Source organism: Trematomus bernacchii, unplaced genomic scaffold (genome assembly GCF_902827165.1).
Source record: "Trematomus bernacchii unplaced genomic scaffold, fTreBer1.1, whole genome shotgun sequence".
Lineage (NCBI taxonomy): Eukaryota > Metazoa > Chordata > Actinopteri > Perciformes > Nototheniidae > Trematomus > Trematomus bernacchii.
Genome location: NW_022987547.1, coordinates 4,448,862 through 4,467,280, shown reverse-complemented (window position 1 = coordinate 4,467,280; position 18,419 = coordinate 4,448,862). Strand labels below are relative to the sequence as shown.

General features: G+C 39.4%; 1 protein-coding gene across 1 annotated transcript in view; it reads right to left on the bottom strand.

Moving 5' to 3' along the window:
* Positions 1 to 17,452, bottom strand: part of LOC117476589 (astrotactin-2-like) — a 252,926-nt gene extending 235,474 nt beyond the window's left edge. Inside the window, exon 1 of the mRNA XM_034123245.1 lies at positions 16,791 to 17,452. Coding sequence (XP_033979136.1) covers positions 16,791 to 17,199 — 409 coding nt within the window. The 5' untranslated portion in view covers positions 17,200 to 17,452. The remainder of the gene's footprint in view (positions 1 to 16,790) is intronic.
* Between the last annotated feature and the right edge of the window lie 967 nt (positions 17,453 to 18,419).

Sequence of the window (18,419 nt, the reverse complement as noted above, 5' to 3'; positions counted from 1 at the left end):
AATTACCTCTCAAACTACCTAAACTAGTTATAAATATGTTCATTTTTACTGTCGGGTCACTCATTACAGGATCAGCTGCTGCATGAGACAGACACTGACGCTGTCAGAAGAGAGGAAAAAGAGACAGGCTCCGTGTATTTGATGATTATATATCATTATATCGTCGTTATTCATTTGTTTTAAAGCTCAATAAATAACAATGAAGACCTTTGACCGGCACTTTTATAATTTTGTCCGGAAGATTTAAACTTTAACACACGCTGACCGGCGAAAAACTCTGCCCGGTTCTGTCGGCCCCCACCGCGGAGAATACACAGAAGTGCAGCCATGACAACCATTCTTCTTCGCTGCTTTTGTGGAGGAAGTTGCTGCTTTTGTGGAGGAAGTTACAGCGCCACGTACAGGTTCGGCATATGTACTGCAGCTTTTCCAGCGTTTGGATGTAAACGGAGCCGTCTCGTGGAGCTTGACACAATCCGGTGTATATTGCGTGGGGACGGAAGGTTTTTTGCGGTTGCATTTGCGTTACTCCGATGCGTTTTGCCGTATTTGTCCTCGTGGAGCCGGGGCCTTAATGTACGCATTCAAACGCTTTTTCTTTTACCAGCTGTATTCACCTTGCAGGTGCAGCTATGTGGCTTTTATCCTGGATAAAGTGTTTAAGTCATGGATGTTTAAAGTTTAACTTCTTCATATTTGACTAATATTAAAGTTCACTTTTCATTCAGGAAGTATGACGCTGCGCTGTCAGTACGCTTGTCCGTGTTTGAGATTGGTCGAATGCTCCAAATACCACCCCTTTCATGTGAACGCGCACCTAACTAGACGTATGTTTTGGATTGGGCCAACCGGCTAACTCAAACATATCCAGGTTAGGTTGAACCAGCTTCGTAGTACAGGCCTCTGACAGAAGAGGCAGGCAGGGTTGGCGAGATGCTGATACACTGAATGTAGAGGGGTAGTTCTGCTAGTTTGTTCATGTCTTCCTAACATTATCACAGAAGGGTTTAAAGGGGACCTATCATGCAAAATGCACTTTTTGATGTCTTGTATACATAAATATGCACCCCCGGTGTGTCAGGGAACTCACAAAGTGTCAGAAAACAAAACCCTCTCTCTTTTCCTCCGTACCCAAATCTCTAAAAACGGGGTTACAACGGAGCTGATCCAGATTTGCGTCAGAATTGTACGTAAATCACGTCATATCGGAAATGTGGACCCACGGCACTATCAGAAGCTTTGCTATCAGAAACAATGCCCAACGTGTTTTGGACGTAATATGGTCTGTGTTTACATTAGCAAGCATCGCTAACACTCAGAGCTAACCTGTACTGGAGAGAGCATTTGTAAAAAAGCAGGAAATAAAAAAAAGGTACTCACCTTGTGGTAAACCCGCAAGAGAAAAAGCATTTGAGCTCCATACTGTTTCAATAATCCTTGATGTGGTTTGGAACATGATATGGCGTTTAATCACGGCAAGCTCCCCCTCCCCAGATCAGCCATTCTCTAACAGGGCTTAAATAGAGGGATATGAGAGATGTCTAGAATGCATGATCTGTTTGGTATTTTGAGCAAAACACATCACAGACATGTTTTTTATATATATCCGAGACCCATAATATATGCTTAAAAATTGCATAATAGGAGACCTTTAAGTTTAAATTCAGCAAAGAGGCTTTTTGATAACTAATGTCCCATGATAAATGTGTACATTAAGGAACATATTAATTAAAATGAGCACCAGATTAGCGATGATTTTATAATGGTGGCCATATCTTAGAGTTTTAGTATGTGTCCATGTTGTATGTGTATTGCAAAGTTGCCTGGAAGTCAGAGATAAACACATTTATATCCAAATTTGTGTTATCAATGCAGCTAAAGCATGGGACTTGATTCTGACAGTCATAGTAACAAGCCTAACTAATTGTTGATTGCTAGAGAGTGCCATTTTGAATGGAGCCATTAATTCTGTTTGTTGAGCTGTCTCATTACAGAGTTAATAGTGCATTTGTCCTGATTGCGGTCATGTTACGGAACAGCGATCACACTGTTGGGCTAATGGGTGGGAGGCACACCACGCACACACTGCAATATATAATCTGTGTAGTTCCCTTATACTAAGATGTGTGTATATTCATATCAATATATAAACTAATCAGAAATCACACTTACAGTAATATTGTTAATCATTGTGGTTATGAAACCAAATCCGGTTTGTCCGCAATTAAATATATCTGTCTAGTGGCATCAACCCCTATAAGAGAACAGGTGTGAAAGGTCTAGGATGTTTACTGATTCGAATAACTATTCATAATACAACAACAGTTTTCATTTCAAAGACAGTATGCTCATTAATGAACAGAAATCCACTTAAAGCAAAACCTTGTGAGTCACATGATGAATGCTAATTATGATGAGTTAAATTATAGGTTTTATCCTTTTAGTAATTACATGTTTCTGTGTGCTAGATGATTGAGGCGGGACATGTAACTGGTAATGATATGCCTTCTGCTCCATTTACAGTATGGTTTTAAATCAACATCCATTGGCTGGAGGGCATCAATTACAATGATTACATATTCCAATTAAGCTTTTATGATCCCGTATTTATTTTTTGTTAGGGTTTTCTTTTTTTTTACTTACACTTCATGTTATTTCTCACATCCAGTTTTCCATACAAAACAATATTCCACCATTACATTTGACATTGTATTGTCTAGGGGATTGCAATATGTATAAAGGTCATACGTATTTACATTTTCTAACATGAAACTATGTAAAGAAACAAATCAAAACAAACGGGATAATAATTCTATAATTTTGCAAAGCCTACTTTTATCCAGCCTTTTTCTTGCCATTTCAACTGTATGTATTTATGCATTTCAAATCATACCAATATGTTGCTAATGTGCCCCAGGTGTTTTGGTCCTTGTGTTTGCCCTGTACCGTACATTTTTACCGGTTTTGCTTCTTATACTGTTTTATGTTGAGGCAAAAATCACAACTTGGACTCTAAAAGTCCTTTTTAACTCAATTATTGGGGGAAATAAGAACATAAACAAATAACAACCACAGCTGTAAGAATTATTATTATTTTTCTTAAGTTGTACTTTCAAGGTGCAGAGCAGAAATAAGGATAACGTATACAGGGATGACAAAAGTGGCCTCCCCATAATATCATCTTTACCCTTCGGCAGTGGGTAACAAATCAAAGTCCTGACCGTCACATCCAGATATGATACTGCCTTTGGGGATGTTGTACACATGGAGTTTTGTTGCAAAAAAGAACTTGTAGTCACACAGCATTACCCCTCCACATCTTTTCAATGAAAAGTGAAATGAAAGTTGTCACTTTTTTTAATGTCAGCAGAGGGACTAGACCTGCTATTTATCATAATCTTCATGACCGAATAATAGTTTATTTGATTTGTAGTAACTTTTAGCTCTATGGGTACACTTCTAAAAATAAAATGGGAACTTACAAATATGCATCTGTTATATTTACAAATGTTGGAACAATTACAAAAACATCCATATATACCTCTATACATGTAGATGCACACACATCTTCCTTCCTGCGGCTATGGGTTGCCACAAATTGGCTACAGACGTCACCGTGTTTGCTTCATGTGTGATTTATTTATTTAGAAGATGTAACATTAATATTAACATCAGACATGTGTTTTTCATTCTCACGCTGAATGTGTAATACTGTGAAACAGATGGGAGGAGGATATGTCTACAAGCCTATTTGTGTAAGCTTTCAACACTTGTTTTATCACCACTGGGTCTATGCATGATTGCATTGCTTAAATGGTGTTTGTGTAGAGTCCTAATCAAATCAGGTTTCATTTATAAAACGCTACAAACTCTTTGCTTCAAGAAATAAAATAACAATTAGTGAACCCTCAAAATACATACGGAAATCCTGTTGCAAATCCACATGTGTCTATTCATCACCTTGAGATCGCTCTCAAGTCTGAAGAAGCATCCCCCAGCAGTGACCTCGGGAGAGCATGCTATGCTTTGTTAGACTTGCAAGGGTAATTGCTGTTAGATCTTAGCTAATCCAGTGCCAGACAAAAAAAATGCTGTGTCCTGGATGGAGGCGAGGAAGATACAACCATGAAATACCAATGAGCTTCCTGTGGATACGCATACAATGTGTGTAAGGCCAAATGCCCATTGTCCCCTTAGGCTTATCAGAAGTGCTAATTGTGCTGAAAACAGCTCTATTCAGTTGCACTGATGCTGTATGAAAGACAATCTGACAGATATATTAAAAAGGTTAATAGAGAGTGATAATGCCATGGAAACATATTGCATTTATATATTTGTTTAAACTCACAGGCACCCATCCTTCAATATGTTGTCTTGTCTTTATGAGCGATGCAGATGCCAAAAAAAGAAGGGCAATCAAATATTGTCAACAAAAAACTAAATTTCACAATATAACTACAGGAAACCCTGCAAACCCAACAATTAAAATCCATTGTGTGTATGCTGCTCTTTGTGCCTCTCAAACAATACGTTTGCCGCCATGAACTAACCAACGAACAATGGTTCATCATAGCATAATCTGCTAAACCGGAGGTCATTCAGAATGTCTTGTCACCTCTTACGTACGACACAGGGTGGAGAAAAGCATCTTTGTTTTGTTTGAAGTCAATGTGCCGATACGATCCAGAGTGACAATTGGAAAAAAGCAGAGTAAGAACATGTGTCCCTGTGCAGATAAAGCCAACTCCACCAGGAACATGGACAGATGTGCATGGTGGAGTGGAAAAAAAGATTGTGGGCGGGAACCCGTCGAGGGGAGATTAATGGTTCACATTCTTTATCTAAAAGGGAATCTCAGATTGTACAGCTCAGAGGGAATGCAAATATGTACAAACATACCAGCCGAGATAAAAGGTGTAAAACCTTTTGTAGGAACCATGGGGATATGATGACAGTGAGCTGAAAAGAGCTGGCACGTTTCCAAGGTGCAGAGCAAATTCAGTTGGGAATCAAATTTTATGGGTCTTAAACATCATTGTGGCTAGCTTATGAACAATGGCGCTGCTTTTTTTTTTTGCTTTGAATTGCACACACACTGCTTGTCATGTATGCAAAATAAGACCCTTATGTGATTTCACTAATTCTATTAACTAGGTTAGTCAAGGATATTTAATAACATTGCTACGGTGATAATGAACTAACACACAATATTGGTATAATACACACAAGTCGAACTCTCTTGCCTGTCGTGATAAAGAGAATAAAAGATTTTGTGGAAATAGTTTTTGTTTAAAAGGTGTTCAACTTTAAAAATATAAGAGCAAAGTTGGAGCAGAATTAGGCAGACAGGTTCGGACTAAAAGCAGAGGTTGGTGAGCAATATATAGTTAGAGTGTGCATGAAAGAAACAAGGACATGAGGGAGAGCGAGCAACTGGAGCCCAACAGAGTGATGTCTTTCATCATTCCTGTGATCTGGTAATCTAACCGTCAACCAGTAGGAGGACATTTACAGGCAGTCTGGTTTGTTTGAAGTCAGACAGGGGGTGGAAGTGAATCTCTGTGAGGCAGGTTCTGTGAAAAATATACATTTTACTGACAGTTTGATGCCGACTGTCACTTCCATCTTATTCCTCACCGGTCCCAATTATTGCAGAATGGTGCTGTTGCCAAGTGATCGACTGGTTTATATTAGGAAAAAGGACTATTTGAGCCATCAAAATCACACGCTCAGAAGTATAAGAGGAAAAACGATTAAACTGTCAACATAAAAAACTGCTAAAATGGATTTAAAAGAGTGGGAAATGAGGCTTAAGCCAGGAGTAAAACCATTTACAGCCTTATATCACAGATGCACTGTTTTCTATTTCACATCATTCCTTTTAAACCAGAGTGATTGAATTGGTCTTTGTTGGCATTGTTGTTATCGGCAAGAAGTGGATTCCACAGAGAAAAGGGACTTTGGAAATTAATTGCCTGCACTGACTGACTGATCCTTAGATTTGAACTCAAATAAGTGAGTTTAAAAATGGCAGAAAATTCATTCAAATAGAAGTAGCTGTTAACCTTCAACAGAAAAAATACTATATTGCAGACTATACTAGGGCTGTGCAATTAATCGTATTTTAATCGCAATTACGATTTTGGCCTGCCACAATTACGAAAACAACATAATCGAAAAAAACAATTATTTTGCTTTGCTAGGTTGTGACAGTGCAACATATTTGATCTAATTAATTTTAATTTATCATATTTATATATGTTTAGTAGCTTGTGGAAGTGCGCTCCAAAATATTTGATGATCTTGTTTATTGGTATTTATTATTTTGATATTATTTATTTAAATGTAAATATAAATGTATCATTTATTTAATCATTTTTTTATTGGTTTTTCAGTTGAAATATACGTTCAGGGTAATCAACAGTTAAAAAGATACTGTTCAAATTATTATTTGTATTTGTTTTAAAGTTCAATAAATGGATGTTTTCAAAATCAATGAATAATCGTATTTAATAATCGTGATATCAATTATTGACCAAAATAATCGTGATTATGATTTTTGCCATAATCGCACAGCCCTAGACTATACTGTATAAGGCAAGGCAAGGCACGTTTATTTATACAGCACCTTTCAGCACACGGCAACCCAAAGTGCTTTACAAAATACAATAAAAAGACATTTAAGAATAAATACAGTGGAAGCACATTATAAAAAGGCATTTAAAAACAGGCATTTAAAAAGCAAAGACAATAAAATAAACACAACAGGTATAAAATACATGGATAAAAGCCATACTGCAGTTTGAATTTGAACAACTCATCAAAATGCAGTGTCAAAAAGATATGTTTTTAATCTCGATTTAAAAGTATTAACAGTTGCAGCTGACCTGCAGGATTCAGGGAGTTTGTTCCAGATAGTCGGGGCATAAAAACTAAATGCTGCTTCTCCATGTTTAGTTCTGACTCTTGTAACAGAGAGCAGACCCGTCCCAGAAGACCTGAGACTCCTGGATGGTTCATACTTTTGCAGGAGATCGTTAATATAATTTGGTCCTAAACCATTTTGTGCTTTAAAAACCAGCAATAGTACTTTAAAATAAATTATTTGGCAGACTGGAAGCCAGTGTAAAGACTTCAGAACTGGACTGATGTGATCCACTCTTTTAGGCCTAGGCTCCACGAGGACGAAAACTGGTTGAATCCGCATATTTCTCATGCGTATAGCCCTTTAAGCTCGACGACGCCGTAACAGAAACGTAGAAACAGACCCCGCAAACGACAACGGGTCCAAAGGTGGATAGATCTGGGAACGGAGCGCTCTGGGGGGGTCCAACGGGGCCGTGGGGTCGCCTATATGGTCACCCGTTTCATAGCCCCGCCTCTCCCCACCTCTGCTGCTCACCCCCGCAAAAGTACACTGCACACTGAATTCAGATTATTTATCTTTATCTCGATATGAACATAAACGCGAGTGAAGTCTAATCTGACAGGACGGACACACGCAGCTCCTCCGGCTGTGAAGCAGCGAGAGCAAAACACACACTTCAAGTCAGATCACCACCCTTAGCTATTTTAATTACCTCTCAAACTACCTAAACTAGTTATAAATATGTTTATTTTTACTGTCGGGTTTACTTACTGGATCAGCTGCTGCATGAGGAAGCATGAAGATGTAAACTTTAACACACATTGACCGGCGAAAAACTCTGCGCGGTTCCCTCCGCCCCCACCGCGGAGAATAAACAGAAGTGCAGCCATGACGACCATTCTTCTTCGCTGCTTTTGTGGAGGAAGTTGCTGCTTTTGTGGAGGAAGTTACAGCGCCACGTACAGGTTCGGCATATGTACTGCAGCTTTTCCAGCGGTTGGATGTAAACGGAGCCGTCTCGTGGAGCTTGACACAATCCGGTGTATATTGCGTGTGGTCGGAAGGTTTTTTGCGGTTGCGTTTGCGTTACTCCGATGCGTTTTGCCGTATGTGTTCTCGTGGAGCCGGGGCCTTAGTGTTTGTGAGGACACGAGCAGCAGCGTATAAGGTGTAAGCAACATGTTCATTCATCAAAGCTGCTTCCGTGTCAGTTGGCTCCACTGACTGGCTGAGTATCAGCAGGTGGGTCTGCAGCATTTCCATAACAACTCTTGCAAGATAAGAGAATTGTACACAAGAACGAGCAGTGCCAAGGCAAAGGAAATTCCACCTGCTCTTGAGCACCCTGATATTTTCACATAAGGATGAAGCTCACATTTTTGAGCAGTTTCCAAGCCTAAGCGCAAACAGTGAGAGCAAACACACTGCCTCGAGAGAGTAACAATGTCATTCCAGACACGCAATTATGTTGTCTGCTCTGCAAGCCTTTTTCTCCTCTCATGTTTCATTTACTTCAGGCAGTCAGGGGTGGACTCCACTGGTGGGTCCATTCATGTCATCTTGTAAGTCAAAGTTCCCTTACTGTGCCAGAAATGTCTATCAAACCAGAACAAGCTTTAAAAAGGTATTTAGCAGAGTAGAAGGTTGATGGCTTTCTTGTGTTATGCAGCACCATCATGTACATACAAAGCAATGTTTGTTTGTTTGTTTCACCCATGCAAATTAACAGCCAAATGATGCCATCTATTTAAATGATAAATGATGTAACATGTTCTTTCAGAATAGCAGCCAAAGTCACTGTCCAGCTCTTGTATCTGTCTGGTTATATTTGTTTCTAAATGTATCTGTGGGAATAAGAAGATGAGGGGGAAATGATTCCTGCATAACTCGTTGCTACATTTCATTTCATTTTATCCCAATAAACAAGCTTAATTAATCCAATATGAAGCAATTACGTCACATTAAAAAACGTGGAATCAATAATATTTTAGGTAAGGATTAAATGTCAGGTCAGTATGCAGCAGTTTCAGTTTGCCCAAATTACAAGTGATAAACCAGGCGAGAAAAAATATAACACATACAAAATATATCCAATTTCTAGACTCACCATGTTCTTATCAATTAAATCAAAGCACAACATAAAAATAAAGTGTATGTATCCTTTTGAGGAACTGCTTCCACTCTACACATAATTAGTTGGTTAAATATTCAAGAAATCCACATGTTAATCAGTTTTAAATTCAAAGGAAAACCTTGATTTCAGCTTTTGTTTCATTCCGCCATCATCATATGATTTGGATGGAAACCTGCCCTTCTATTTCCTGTATTTTATTCAAACAAAACAGAGCTCTGTTCAAAAGGTTATGTGTGCTCTTCTATCAGCATGCTTATTTTATGCAATTGCTGTATTGTCGACAGAGGATGACCTCAGTAATCTGTAGGCAAAATTGGTGAAATATTCAACGTGGCTAATGTCATGCTTGGTTTTCAAAGATATTGTGTGCCGGTTGGAGGATTTCACCCGACCTCCACGAGCATTCTAAAACATTTTTACCAAGAGAGCAAATACATTACACAGTTTTTGTCACATGGGGTCCTCTATTATGTAGCGCTGGACACACTGGAGGAGCCCAAGGAGCAAAAAGAGCAACTAAATGGAATTGCTTTTATAAATCAGTGTCACATTATGCATTTAGTGCACAGAACGGAAAACCCTTTACAGTATACAAGCAGGAAGTTTATGAATCTTTTGGGAATCAGCCTCTTGTTACATACACTATTCGAGCAGCACATACTTGTCCAGCTTCACTTATCAAGATAAGGTGCCTTGGACTACTAAAAGGTCAACGCATGTTAATATAAGGGTATACTGTGAAAAAGCTCAACAGAAATCCATCAGAGGGCCACGATCAAACTGTGACAGGCAGAAAGACCTATGAAAACAATGTAATTCACGTTTAGTTTTTGATGTTAATGTCTAAACAAATGCAGTTTGCTGGTGTCAGTTAACATGAAACTAAATAGTATGATAATATAGAGTGCCTGGGTTTGTCACTTGACCTATAAAAGCTTTTAAAGGCACAGTGGAGGTCATGTGTAAAAGGTTCAGCTCAGATTTCTTAATTATAGATTCAATTGTTACATGTCAAATGCAGCAGTTACACATGGGTGATACACAAGTTAATAGCTCTTGTTTAGTCAAAGGGAATTGTTTACCACTTTAAAATGTCTTTATTCATCCTGCCGGGGTAAAAACTGAATGTTATCTAACTCATTTTTAACAGACGATATATGGTGAACAAAACAAAAACGATTGAATGTTTGCCATTCCCTCATTTGCCAAACATTATCTTTGATCTTCTTTGCCAATTAATACAAATTAATCAACAATGGTGCATGTTGGTGCTTTGCATAAATCAGGGCAACAAAAGCTGAGCCTGTGCATTCATTAGGGGTATTTACATAAACTTCTTTGTTCATTCCGTCAGAAGATATCTACAATGCCCCTCTCAGCAATGGTAATGATCAAATGATTATCTTGAGATCAAAGCTGTCCACCATCGCCGTAAGGCAAGACTACAGCCACTTCAAAGCATTACAAAATACAGTTCCTGCCAATCAAAGCCACCAGTATGGGTCAATGAGCACAATTCATTCATCCTTACCATGCGTTCACTTAGGCCCGTCACCATTTAGATAAATTAGCTTGATTCTTCACACCAGTCAAATGAGTTTCCCATTGAGTGAGGTACAACAACCTCATTATCTGTGTGTTATCAGAAAATAACTCATGCAAAAGACACAAGCATTTTTCCCTATATACACAAACACTGCAAACAATTAAAGCATTTGGCATATTCGAACGACAATCAAACATGGTGCTGTGAGTAAACACCTAGTGCAGGGACCAGACACACAAAGTCTAAAATATGCATTTGCATCAAACGCATTTTTTAATGAACCTTAGTAATTGTCAATGTGTCTGCACAAGCCTAATTACAACTTTCGGAGTTAACTAGATATGGAAATAAGTCTAAATCAACTGTTTGGAAAATGGTTATTTGTCTTCTGACTCTAATCCTGTTAGGTACATTAACAAAGAAAAATCACTGTTTTGCCACATGTCAACAACTTGAAACAAAAAGCTGAATAAATTAGTGAAAAATGTTAATTCATGCTCCATACGGGGGCCTCTGAGGAGTTAGTCTCTACCGATCGTTTGGGGATTTATAAATGCAAAGTTGTTGCAACAGCAATTATGCATCGATTCCGGTCTGAACGGGGTTTACAAGAACACCATTTCTGCATGTCACCACCCCAACACCAAGGACGACTGTGAGGACCTTGGATTGGTTTGAGTATACACTATTTATTAACTCCAACGTGTCCATTCAATTACAGAATTAAAAGATAGAGATATATTGTATTCAGCAAAGTGTTAAAAACAGACTTGTGATTCTACTGACGAGTGTTCACTGCAATGCTGAAAACACTAAACGAGGGGACATATTTTGGAACAATTAAATAGATAAAAATGTGAAGAGGTGATTTGTGCCACATATAACTGGGCAGGTATATGTAGAACAAGAACACACAAAGTAATTGACATGTAATATACAAAGTCTGTATCACACTGAGAAGTCTACAAGCACACTTCAACATAAGAGCACCTTCTTCCACAACTATACACATACACTTCAGTGCTCAATTAATGGCCAAACAACTTCCCAAGACCAATTATTTCAGTTTCTCCATTTCATTATTCACACATCTTGTGTTGCCTTGGCAAAGCTGTAAAAACAAGTTGACGTCAAATTTGACACCTTTACACACAACCACTACACAAAGCTGTGGCTGTGTTTAACACACAGACACATCATTTCCTCACACATGCAAGTGAAACCCTTCTTGAGCAGTTTTATCTTAATTCTCATCAAAAGTCTAAAAGATCTCTTAAAAAAAGAAAAAACAAGATGTAGAATTGTTTGGCAGGGGTTGTGTGAACTGCATAACATGCCTGAAATTACATAAACTGTATGTACACATGGTCTAATGCAGGGGTGCCCACACTTTTTCAGCTTGGGAGCTACTTTTAAAATGACCACGCCCAAATGATCTACCAAACGGCGGATAAACTGTGGCACGCTTACACTAATTGCGCCGCATAAGCGCATAATAGTGCGCCGCATTTGCGCTTCAGATGAGGAGGTGAGGCCCCCTCATAACTGCATGAACCCATATGGCACAATACAACTCAGTACATTTTATACCCTTTCTTTAGTGGAATTGTATAAATTGGCTAACTAGGTAATCAGCTCGTCGGTGATTTGCAGCCCATGCGTGATGAACTGCGTGTTAGAAAAGATGAGATCTCAGACTGGCTTACCTGTACGTCAATCAAGTGGCAAATGCCATAGTAAGGATGGATGATGGGCTAACCTTTTTTTTTTCAATGCCATGCGATCTACCCACACTACTTTCGCGATCGACCGGTCGATTGCGATCGACCGGTCGATTGCGATCGACGTATTGGGCACCCCTGGTCTAATGTATACAAATGTACTCAATGAGACGATATAAAACATCATGTCACAATTATCCTGGACAACATAACTTACTGATTTGGTTTTATCTGGTTGTGTGTATATTACATTATATTGAATGTTTGTATGTCACATTTCTGAATTAGGTGAGGTTCCAATTTAACTAGGCAGCCAGATCACAATGTGCAATGAGCTTCCTTTCTAAACTCCAAAACTTGTCCATTTTGCTGTATATGAACAAACCAATAGGCAAGATACACTTTGGCAGGGAATACAATCAACTAGTGTAGTTAGGAACATAATTCCCATTACAAGTGAGGCACTCTTTAGTAGAGCATTGTAGCATATAATGTAGCATGTCATACAATGATAAAATATAGACCATTTGATGGCCTCCACCATGGATCCTATTCTTAAAGGTCTCTGAACACCCTCTTTGTCCGATGGATGAACTTGCTCCCATCTACACTCCACTCAAAACAGCACTAAAATAAGTGCAATCCTCAAATTTGAAAAAATCTTTACAAAACTCACACCATTTCAGCTCCACACCGTGTTATAACTCCCATCTCTCCTGTTGACCTCTGCCCCCTCTCTTCAGTTATTGTCCTGCAGTGCTAAACTCAACCCCTGACATAAGATTGAGACGACATGCAGTATATACATGTCTTGTGGCACAGGGAACAGAGTGCTCGGTCTGGTAAAGGGATTCTTTTTTTTCACTTTACCACTGATGCCTTTTAATCTCCCATCTCTGAGCAAGCAGGAACTGCTGTTACTCCTGCTTAGAGAGATACACCGAGGCAGAGAGGGGAGACGGAGAGAGAGAGAGAGAGAGATGGGAAAGAGGCTGGTTGACAAGCCAGAGTTCGACAAGATGCGGTAGAAAATTAAAAGTGTAAAGATCTAATCCAATTTGGTGGATAGAGACGAGAAAGGACAGAGAGAGAATGTTTTTACTCCTGCTTTAAGTGCCTGAAGGTTTTCAAAAAGGTGAACTCCTAATGAGGTGTTTACCGAGTCAGCCATGTTGCTAAACATATTGATTTCCACCCAGTCTCACATCACTTAAAATGAGCAAGAAATTATCTTGTGTGACAAGGCATAGCAGCATTGAATTCTCTCCAAAGAAAAAACTGGATTGCTTAAATGTTCCATCACAGTACCACTTCATTAAAAAGTGGCATTAACACTCATTATATAAGATAAATAACAGTGGAACAGTAGTGTTATAGCATTAATAAAGGGAAAGCCCTCATTGTTGAAAGGTTAAACACATAATTCCTTGAATGGGACTTAAAGAATAACAATTTTTGGATCCACAGGAAACAGACATATCAGCAAATCCATTACATGTCATGGTTCACTGTGTGTGTGCTTATTAAATGCATTTATTTCTCCAACTGTTTGCTTTGTTATTATTTTTTTGCACCAAAGGAAAATAGTAATAAAACAAAACAAGAAATGGGGTCGACGGGTAGGGGCCTTGTACATTTCCTCTGCACTGCCCTTTCCTGCTCATCCATTCTCCATGACACTCTAGGCAATAAATCAAAGCTGAGCAGGCAGTGGGCCACAGTGAGAAGGGGACTCGCTGTCCTAGTCCCACCTTCCCTAACCTCTGACGCTCATTCGACAAAACAATTCAACATCTGACAGAATTGAAGAAGCTGACACAGGACTGTGCTCATTATGGCCTGGATGGCCCGGCATTTGGAAATCTCTCTGGTATCCTTTTTTTGCAGGGACGTAAACAATTACAGCTGTTCCAAGGAGATTTAATGTACACGATTTTCACTTCGACAAGTCAGTCAAGTGTAGCACAGTGGCTGACTGAAGAGGCAACAATAGTACATGGTAAGCAATAAAGTGAGCATATATAATGAGCTATGGTAATCAGTTCTGAAAATGAAAACTGCACAGATTTCTTGAGCACGAGAGGTCAAAATGTGCAAGTAGGCAGGTGACTATAATGAGACTCCAGCTATAACTTTCAGTATGTTTAGTCTGCGGTATCACAGTCAGTATGAACAGTTTCAGTTATTTAAGACTTGCGTTCTTTGAATGAGAGTTGTTTACATTATGTGCAATGATTCTCTGTTCTTTAGTTCAGCTTACATTACTGAAGTTGTTACTGTAGTCTGTCTTTTTCAAAGGCACTGATGTTTACAGCTTCCTGGAAGCATCAAAACACGAGTGATTAAAAGAACAGAATTGAGTGTGTCGGTGCCTCAATCCAACACAATATATTACACACAGTATAACTGTATATAATGTTCAGTGGCTAAAAAACAAACCAAGGATACATTGAAATGTGAAGGTCCAATGACAAAGCTCATATAATACCTGTGCAATTGACTATGTTTGGTCGGGCTTCAGCTTTTGAAGCAACCTGGAGCACCACAATTTACAATTTTACAAGAAGTAATAAAAGCGATAGAATAGCAATGGAACAAATGCAATTCTGATAATAAAAATTCACAGACTATGTGATTTAAATTGCTCATTTTGTCCTGCTCACTGAATCAACATCACTGTTTATTTTTATGATGTCAGGTTACAACATTTCCTTTTACAAGCAAAACTCCGCCTCTAATACATCCTTCTGGAGGACGGCATGACCTGAATGGTGTCGACTACCGAACACGAGGAAAACACAGGTGAAACCAACATTTATTTTGCCTCGGAATCATGCGTCAGGAACTTAACACAATGATTATATGAGGGCTTTCATATATATGTTTACATTTTTAAAAAGGAACATATTACTGGTGTATTCCCAAAAATAAATGTATATTACATTTCATGAATTCCAGCTTTGTAGCGTTAACATCCATATTTATTGCGCATACTCAAGCGGTTATTCAGTTTAACAATGTGTTCAATGGCATGAGCGAACATGCTTGCATTACAAATATTAAAACCTCCTTTCTCCTCCTCCCTCTACAGCAAGCAGTCATGCACTGGAAGGGCGAAGCAGCAAATTTGCTAGCTGGCTGACTGGGAGGACAGAGAGGCCTTTCTCACCAGTCAACGGCTGTCCTTAATGAGAATAGAAAGTGATTTACTAGCTTAATGCTCCAGCCCTCAGCCTGCCTGCCTGCCCGCCTTTGCTCCACGCTGCCAGTTTACTCAGCACTCCTCATACAGAGAATAAAACAGAGACCAGAGAAAGAGAAACAAAGAAAAGGAAAAGAAGATAGTAAACCAGGGTCTGAGAACTGTGGTAATGAGACATGGATTTCCTCAGCACCCACATCAACGACCTCCACCAAGTCTTGCATGCCATAAAAACAGGTTTTCTATCATTCCCAGCCAACAAAGATGCCTTGAATTGATTGAGAAGAGGAAAAACACATGCCTGTATACCCTGTATAGCCCATTGCATGTAGCAAACATTATTGTGTGCCCCACACTCTGTACTGCACCTGTCCTCTACCAATACACAATACGAAAAAAGTTGCTCATTTCACACGCACCAAGGGACAAGTATAAGAACATCTATCTTCCTGGGGACTCAGTGACATAAGTGAGAAATATGGAGAAAGAAAGGTTCGTGCAAAGTCTGCTACTCCTGCAAAACAAATACCTTTTGGGGTTGTTAGAAGGCAGAAACACTTTCCCACTAGTGTGTCCTCTATTATTATCCAATCAGTGATTCTACTTTACAGGCATTTTAAATGATGAAGAGCCATCAAAGACATATGTTGTGTCGTGTGGATTTACTCAGTTGTATGAGACTAAACAAACAAAAAGGGGATGTGTAAGTTAAAACCTACCATGGTCAAATGTTGACAGCGGTGTAAAATCTAGGCTAGTATTTCATTCAGTTGAACTCACACCATCAGCAATGATGTGTGCTATGAATTATGTGCTCAAATGAGAGTAAAATACCAATTTCATGCATATTTGCAGGGCCAAATTGGATTCCTTGATTGGGGCACCATACTTAGGCTTTGCACTAAGTCATAATCATATTAAACCAAAAAATAGGGAAGCTAGACAGAAAGAGATGAAGAGGAAGAAGGAGCGGAAGGAAAAGGAGGGTCACTTAAACATGAGCTGTACTAAGTTAGTTTGTATCCCATGCGGAAGCAGCATCATTTAAGTACCAGAAGGGAGAGGGGAAATGAATACTATCTTTTGGCCAGGATTATTGGTGGCACATAATGCCTGCTCGACAACGTTAAAGTTAAAATTGAATCAGAACAAGCTAATGGAAACAGCCAGGTGATTAAACGCCGGGAGTGCGTGTATGAGCCCATGTTTTTGGGGAATGTAGCTCAGGGTGAACACAGGCTACCAGTGTGCATGGTCCCAATGCGCATCTAGGGTGACTGGTTATCATAGCGGAGATTAAACAACACAGCAGTTCTTACCGAGTGTGAAGTAGGGGAGAGCTGTGTTGTCAAGATCATCCATTACAGAAATTCGCCCAGGTAGGTCTGTTCTAACGAATAACAGGAGTCGGGATTCCCCCCCTCCTCCTGCTCCTCCTCCTGCTCCACCACCACCACCACCAGCACCAGTTCCTCCTCCAGCAGCTCCCCCTCCTCCGACCACGTTCCCCGAAGCTCCACCGGTGAAGCTGAACTCGTTCTCCCGGAGTACGGGCAAGGTGGACACGGTTACGGTTTTCACCTCACATGGCGCCTCCGCGTGGCTCTCTTTATCTCTTTTTTCTTCGTCGGGCACAGTTGCCCCTCTGTTTGCTCGGACTGGCAACGTCCCCGTTAGGAAGAGCCCAGCGAGAAGGAGGTGGAGGTGCGGCAGTGATATCCGCGCCATCCCGATCCTCGTGTGTGGTTCTCTCGCTTTGAGTGGGGCTCATAAGCTGTCCGTTCACTTATAGCAGGCTACAGACGCTGCAAAGGAGTCGCGTCCGTCCAGGAGGCGGCAGCACAGGTGTAGTGAGGAGGATGACATCTTTCCGCTCCTCACACACGCATCCATTCGTGTTCACACAGTGGGACAACAAATCACTTAAACACGGAGAAGCACGTGTCCCGTTAAAGACAAACATGAGGTGGAGTCACCACGATAGTCATTATGCAGGATTTTCTGGCTTTTCTAGAAAAAAAACATAGGAAAATCTAAAAAAAAAATGAAAGTAAGAGTTATGATTTATTTATGCTCTTATTATACATGTATTGAAATAGGTGATTATGGTAGAAGATGTCTTACTTTTAAATTAACAAACATAAGTAGCCTACAAGAAGGAACTTGTCTTGGGACATTATGAGGGATTGTAGCCAAATTATTTACACAATACATTGTCGAAGCATATCTGTTATGAGGTACATCATTGATTATTGACCTTGGAAACAATTCAACAAATGATCCAGTCAATGTCCATTTTGTAGCTGTTGTGGAGCATTTCTTATTATATGATCTGTTTAAACGCTTTATGTTTGCCAGATCTACATATTTGTTTATGAACACCTTTTTTTATCAACCCCAACTCCAAAGTTGAAGTTCAAAGTGAGCACCTTGAAAAACAGAAGGTGACAAAAAAAGATACAGTAACCTTAAAGTTCATGTAGTAGTCTGTGACAGACATGACAGTTTTAATCATGTCATTGTCTTCACCAGCAGATGCCGTTTACCAAGTTACTGTCATGGTTCAGATACCTTTTTCTATGAATTTCATAACATATCTTACCCATGTTACTTTCAAATGTTGTTGCTTGAAAGCAGAACTTGAAAGGTTCACTTAACAACTTATTTCAAAAGGATATAATATGTGTGGTTGTTTGAGTCAATACGTTCAATGGACAGCCTGAGGCACAGCATATGTCATCGACCAAACACACAGATTGATGTTTAACACACTGTGTTGTCTTTAAATAGTGATTCATAAAAAACAGTACAAAAAACAAATCAGATGCAGAATCACTTTTGGTTTATATCCCCTCTTATTTTGATGATGTAGACATAGTCAGAAATGTTAATAGAAAAAGGTCAATGTAAAAGTACAAGGTAACATCAACTAAATAAAAGAACAAAGT